At 55.9% G+C, this 6,523-nt stretch overlaps 3 protein-coding genes across 3 annotated transcripts; 2 read left to right on the forward strand and 1 right to left on the reverse strand.

Moving 5' to 3' along the window:
* Positions 1-847: 847 nt before the first annotated feature.
* Positions 848-2,260, reverse strand: PG986_009994 (phosphoesterase-domain-containing protein; the record flags this gene model as incomplete). The annotated part of the gene is made up of 2 exons (XM_066846216.1): positions 848-1,950; positions 2,014-2,260. The coding sequence occupies 2 exons, from the start codon at positions 2,258-2,260 to the stop codon at positions 848-850; spliced, it is 1,350 nt and encodes a 449-aa protein (XP_066698614.1).
* Positions 2,261-5,252: 2,992 nt separating this feature from the next.
* PG986_009995 (uncharacterized protein) lies at positions 5,253-5,534 on the forward strand (the record flags this gene model as incomplete). Its single annotated transcript, XM_066846217.1, has 1 exon — positions 5,253-5,534. One exon carries the CDS (start codon positions 5,253-5,255, stop codon positions 5,532-5,534), a length of 282 nt encoding a protein of 93 aa, XP_066698615.1.
* A 176-nt stretch (positions 5,535-5,710) lies between these two features.
* Positions 5,711-6,322, forward strand: PG986_009996 (uncharacterized protein; the record flags this gene model as incomplete). Its single annotated transcript, XM_066846218.1, has 1 exon — positions 5,711-6,322. The coding sequence occupies one exon, from the start codon at positions 5,711-5,713 to the stop codon at positions 6,320-6,322; it is 612 nt and encodes a 203-aa protein (XP_066698616.1).
* Positions 6,323-6,523: the final 201 nt, after the last annotated feature.

Here is a 6,523-nt window from a genome sequence, read left to right on the forward strand (position 1 = left end):
GCCTTCGACATAGCTTGATAGGTGTTCACAAGTCATACGAAGATGGAAGAAAAAGCCGATGCCCGACAAAGCTGTCGGGGAGAATAAAAAAGGTAAAGCAAAACATACAACACCGAGGATTCCCAGGTCGTCACCGACCCTAGTACTAATTCGGCTCTCTGCTGCTTATATATGGGAGAGCGGACGGGATCCCTAGTATTCAGCAGGATATGGTCGTATGTACTAGAAAGGCCTGGTTTGGAGGTCTATATTCAGCATTCGGCTCCCCAGTTGACGTATCGGTTCAGTTCAGTTCAGTGCTATCAACCTCACAATTCGTTCCATGTGGAGAATGCGACTTGAATCTACCGAGTCAACCCATCACCTTCACAATCGCATGCACCAACAGTAATCAAGAACCAAATTGGGAGCTATCCAAAAATTGTATTAAGCTAAAAGAGAATTGGTATCTGATAATTAGGTAAAGAGGTTTGTCGAAAAGAAGGTGAGAAGAAACAGCTGCGGCGTGTAGCAGTAGTAGACACCAGTCAGCGGGAGAAGAGAAGACAGAAATCATCAAATCGTACAACATCCTTCCTCGTTGCGCACACTGATCATTATAGTGTGGCAATCTTCATCATCCCCGATAATCATCCTCCAGAGCTCATATCTTCCTTCCGTCATCGGGGGAACATTCTACAGTCCCCTCGATCGTCGCCTTCTGTCAGATTCCTCTGACTGTTGGCCACAGGCGGGTTAGTATTGCCCGCTGGCCCGCACACTCCTCTTCGTCTTCTCGCTCATGGTCGTTGGTGAGTTACTAGCCGATCGATAGAGCGAGAGAGCAAGGGAAAGTAGGAGAGACGGCTTAGTCGGTAGTGACGGGGTTGACGTCCGAGCGCAGGGCGACGGGGAACTCGGTGATGGGGGTGAAGATGGGCATGGCCGGGTCGAGGCCGATGGGGACCTCGAAGCCCTGGGGCGGGTGGAGGGCGTCGGGGACCTCGATGATGTCGCGGTAGTAGTCGGGCAGCCGGTTGCAGAAGCGGGCCCAGGTGCGGACGATGGAGGGCAGGACGGTGCGGCCGTGGTGGACGAGGCCGACGTTGGGCGCGACGTAGACGTGCAGGCCCTCGACCGCGCTGCTGAAGACGCCGCCGTAGCTCTGGTTCCAGTAGTAGTTCTCGAACAGGTCGCCCGCGATCCGCTCGTTCCAGCTGCGGATCACGTCGCCCGTCTTGTCGGCCACGAACTTCCACACGTTGGCGCCCACGTCCCAGCGGCCCAGCGTGTGCAGGTCCCAGTTGGCCTCGACCGAAGAGAGCTCGGAGTAGTGGTTGTGGTAGGCGTCGTCGGTGGTGCCGACCAGGTTCTCGGGGATGGCGGAGCCCAGAAGAATACCGGCGACGTGGTTGCGGGCGATGGGGTTCTGGCCGTTGGCCTGCCAGGTGATGTAGATGACGGTGTTGTCGTTGAAGTAAGGGTTGGCCAGCAGGGGCTCGACGAAGCTGCGGGTCCAGTTGCAGGAGACGGTGATGTTGGTGTCGTGGCCGTTGTTGTACAGGTTGGGGGTGACGAAGCCCCACTGGGGGATGCGGTGGTTCTCGAGGTCGTCGTAGAACAGGGTCAAGTTCTTGACCTTGGCGGCGCGGTCCGGGTTGTCGGCGACGGAGTTGAAGCGCATCAGGAGGTTGTGCTTGCGGACGTAGTAGCCCTCGGTCGGGTTGCTGTAGTTGAACCCGTCGAAGCCGGAGTAGGGCAGACCCTCGTTGTAGTCGCCCCAGCTGATGCCCTTGTCCTCCAGGAGGTCGACAATGGTCGACACGTTCTTGTTCACCAGAATGAAGCTGTCACTGTTGAGGCCGAAGGTGTCACCACTGGCGGGGGCGATGTAGTTGGGCTGACTGGGAGCACCGACTCCGTACTCCTGAGTCAGGAGGATACCCTGCTTGATGAGAGCCTGGCAGTTGGCTGCATGGATGTTGTTAGCTTATCTATATGCCAGGACAGAAGGGGCTGAGGGGGTCTACTCACGGTCAGCCGTGGCATTCTCGTAGGCAGTGGTCTCGAGGTAGATCTGCAGAATGCGGTCGAAAACCTGGCCCTTGACGTGGGAAGTAGGCGACTCGGTCTTGGCCGTCGCGGCGGCAGCGGCAATGTCGCTGGTCGCAGTCGCGGTGTGGGTGACCGAGGTGGAATCACCAGAGCTGCCGCCGCCGTTGGCAGGGGCAGCGGTGGCGAAGCTGGCCGCCGCCAAGAGACCGAAGACCTTGGGGAGCATTGTTTATTATATTATGGAAAAGACTGTGGTTCTTAGAAAAGGAGTGTGAGTAGTAGTAGTAGTAGTAGTAGTAGTGAAGATTGTTGAGTAAAAGGACTGTGAAGATGCTGATGAGGAATGAGAAGGGGATTTGTGATACAGCGGGAAGACTAGCCTCCTTATATCCCCCCCCATCTCCATCATCGGTTTCCCGCCCGCCGGTTCTCTCCCACGCTGCCGCCATTCCGGCAAAACAATGTGTGTGTGTGCTGTGAAGCCAACCGTCAAAGCGAGGCTGTGATGTGCAGGTCGGAGGCTCTGTAGTTGTTTGTTGTTTTGCCGCCAGTGCCCCTCGAAGGCCACACCTAAGGAGGCCCAAGGCATGTGGGCGACCATATTCGGCAGCTAAGCTTTAGGCGAGGCACGGAGGGTGGCCGGCCATCAGGGTCTCGAGGGCCTCGAGGGTTTCAGCTAGATACAATGGAAGCACTTATCAGCCTCATCCCCAGCTCAGCTCAACCTTCGAGTGGGACCCCTAGAATCGCGGCGGAGATTGGTTGAGGTCAGGAGCTCACCATAGTTGAAGTTTGTCCGCCACCCCCTCCGGCTTCGTCTCCCGGTTGCAGTATAGTCGTGCGAGTTGGCGGCGCCCACTGGGAAGATCCGCCAATGGCGCCGCTTGGGTTCTGCATGGTACTGTCAAAGTGCCATCAAATGAGACATGGGCATTGCGGGTGTTCGTGGGCGATATGCTATCTGCCGTTGGCTACCTCCATACCTGTACTGTGTGCGACACGTGTCAGGGGTAAGCGTGCATTCGGAGAGGTCACATTTCAGTCCATGAGTAATGTGATCGGTCATTGCCTGAGCAGACATTTCTCCTTCCCAAGTATATTTTACTACGATGTCCCCCTATGATCGGGCTTCATGGAGGTTCGCATACCTGGCATTCGGCTTTTCTACCGCTTGTTACGCAAGTAATCAATACATCGTCATGAAGCTTCGCCTTTGGCTCCGACAACACAAGGGGCAATTGCAATCAACGGTCAACCCCGAATAATCAAACCGAGTTCTAGAATGCGCCAACGGCAACACCACCTCGTGGAATCCAGTGCCCGCCCCCAGGGTCTCATCGATGCGCCACACAGTTGTTGTCGCTATGGCCGTCTCCCAAACTCGACCGGGCTCCCTTCTAGTCAATGGAGGGGGCTCGGGGCACCCGCGGCGGCGGAGGCTCGTTCAGCTTATGGCGGAAGAAAAAAAACAATGACCAGCGCCCAAGCTGAAGGTTACCGAATTTGTTGTAGCCGCTGTGTTGCTGTGAGACGTGGGACGGTGCACAGGCTTGCAACCCCTCAACACCATCGCGAACTTTCCACACGCTCGACGAGGGGAAAGAAGAAGCCTATGAAGATATCAGAAGATAGCCCCTGGTTTCTGGCAATCTTACAGGGTCGTTGCTTCAGCCGCACCATACAAGCATCCATGCGATACCTAGTAGGGCGTCAGGGGAATCAGGAGGCATAGCTGTTAAAGTTACGCCACAGCAAGATTCCCATCGTGGAGCCCGAGAACGCAATCTCCACCCATGAAACATGCTTTCCCTGCGTCGATGCGATGCAGGTGATTGTGCTCTTCGGGGTATATAATGCGACCTTTTCCTTCTTCGTCGGTCGCCTTATGGATCAAGGTGAGACATTACCCAGGCCAGGCAGATATGAGCAACATCCGATGCGACCAAAAACTTCCAATTTTGTCCGCATCTGGGGTTGAAAGTGACCCCGGACTTCGAGAGAGAAAAAAAAGTTTCGTTTCAGTCGGTGTTAGACCCTCCGCGCCCAGGCACGAACATGCTGACTCCATTCGCAGATGGCCAGAGGGGATATATATAGATTGACCTCCGTCGAAGAATTCAATGGCAAGCATATCAGACCGGGGGCTCCCATTCGATGCCAGCCGAGACACAGCATGAACCACCACCCTGGAGGGGACGGCTTCAATTCGACGATACACGTGAGGTGCTGGCCATTTTCTATTTTGGTAATTGCGTCGAAACATCGCCTGTCTCAATTGGGGATGCCCGGCCTCGTGGTGGCCATGTCGTCGTCGTCGAGCGCCTGAGGAGGTTTCATGGCCGGCAATGAGATGTAGGGGTCTTGAGTCCTGGCTACGCAATCGAGCGAACCGGGAGGAGAGTAGACAGCCAAACCCCTGAGGACGGACCTGGCTTGCTGGGCGACGTCGAGAAGCAGCGGCCCCTCGGGTTTCGAGCCCGGTCCATCCGCGCAGGGCGCGACGAATGATTGACCCCGTCAATCAATTCATCGCCTTCTGGGGCGGTACCGGCGAGGGGCAGGACAGATCAGATGGGATCCAGTGAGCCTCCGCCCGGGCAGCCCGGCCACAGCGAGGTACGCAATACTCTGCCCCACCGAAACCGATGATGTGCGCATCGCATACATTTGCTGTAGCCAGTCGTAGTAAGCCTGGATATGAGCGGCCGCGCATTATTGGGGCCCGCCCGGCCTCACGGGTATCGGGATGGCGCGGGCGCGGATCGGCGGCTCCACTGATGCGACAGGAGCACCTGAAGGGGGCCCGTTTTCCGTCAGCCTCGACCATGGATCGGCCGATAGGGGTTTGATGATGTATTTTACCCAGATTGCTGGGAGTCCACGCTGACACGCGCAAATGGGCGTTTGGCAAATTCATCAATCGTCCAGACCTTCGCTTTCGGTGGACTTCATCTATCGCAACATGCGCAATTACGTATACCTACAGCTCAAGTGCATTCACGCCACGTCAAGCGAATTCTCGACGGCCACCATATAGGCACGGCATTCATTGACTGCTTTCCTCTCAGGTTTCTATGTAGGCATCTGTATCGTACATAAAGACGTTGTTGAATAGGCATATACATATATATATATATATATACAGGTGCTTCTCCCGATTGCTCATCACCGACATCCCCACATCCATATCCACCCTTTGTCTGCCTCCCGCATCAACCATGGTCGACCCTTGGATCGCAGTCCTCTTGGCCATCTTCTGCGTGGTCTGGATCTCGGCCATCGGCAGCGTCATTCACGATTGGTACCGCAAGCGCTATCTGCCCCGGAGAGCCGGCCGCAAGTACAACGAGCGAACCCTACAGTTCCAGAAGGAATGGAAGCAGCAGCAACAACAAGAACACCAGCAGCAGTGGCAGCGCCGACAAGAACTGCAAGAGCCGATACCACTGCCACCGCGGATATACGTTGGCTCCAGAGATAACATACTCATCGATGTATGAGCGAGCATGTATGGACTGCTCCTGTCTGTCATCTCGATCGCTCTACCAATGTCTTCTTCGCCCGTGGAAGACCGACGATGCAGGCCATCCAGGTAGATGCCCGGGAGTCAGTCGGGACAGACAGCGTTCAACAATCAATACGCCGGATCGTGTATTCACTTTGAGTCGACTTCATCATGGCCTGTCGCAACAGTCACTATGTTCTGGCAGAAGACCATCATACCGAATCGAGAATCATTGAATACTACAGAGGATGCCGCGATGCCCTCTGCGTCGGCACTCTATTCAAGAGTCCCTTTTCGCCAGGGGTTTCCCCTCAGCAACCAGACTGCATGGAAACACCCATACCGAACTGCATCTCGACCACAACGGCAACAGTCCCACAGCAAGCACAAGAGAACCTCCTTCTCGAGCACCCCTGTATCGAATATCCTACAAGACTCAGGATCGGCCAGCCCACCACCATGGACTTCTGGGGTTTATTCGCGATAACAGTGGGGTGCGCCCTTGCTATCGGAGCCATCGCCAACTGCCTGTTTCTTGCCTTTGTACAGACGTACAGACGACGACAAGAAGCAGCCAGACAGCGACTCGACGAGCAGCGGGAGCTGGAGTCCGCGAGAGAAGCGACCGAAGAGCAGCTCCGTCGCCAACTAAGTCGCCAGCAGCGGCAGCAAGAGCAGCAGCAGCAGCAGCAGCCGACAGAACCACCACCACAGGCGCATGTAGGTGGTAGAGATCAAGTCCGCGGAGCTGGACCGGCTGCTGCCTCCCAGGCACAAAGCTAGCCGGGGGGCCAGGCGCCAAGCTAGCGAGGAAACCGCGAAGTCGATACAGGCTGTCGACTTGGTTGACGCTACGCACACCTGATACCTCCCTACTTTCTCTGAACAGATACTCCCCCGACTATCAGGCGATGATGCTGCTCAATCATCGCCACAGCAACGCTACCAAGCCATGATGACCATGATGTCAGTCTCCAGGCAAAT

Source organism: Apiospora aurea, assembly GCF_038362705.1.
Source record: "Apiospora aurea strain CBS 24483 chromosome Unknown utg000006l_segment0_segment0, whole genome shotgun sequence".
Taxonomy (NCBI): domain Eukaryota; kingdom Fungi; phylum Ascomycota; class Sordariomycetes; order Amphisphaeriales; family Apiosporaceae; genus Apiospora; species Apiospora aurea.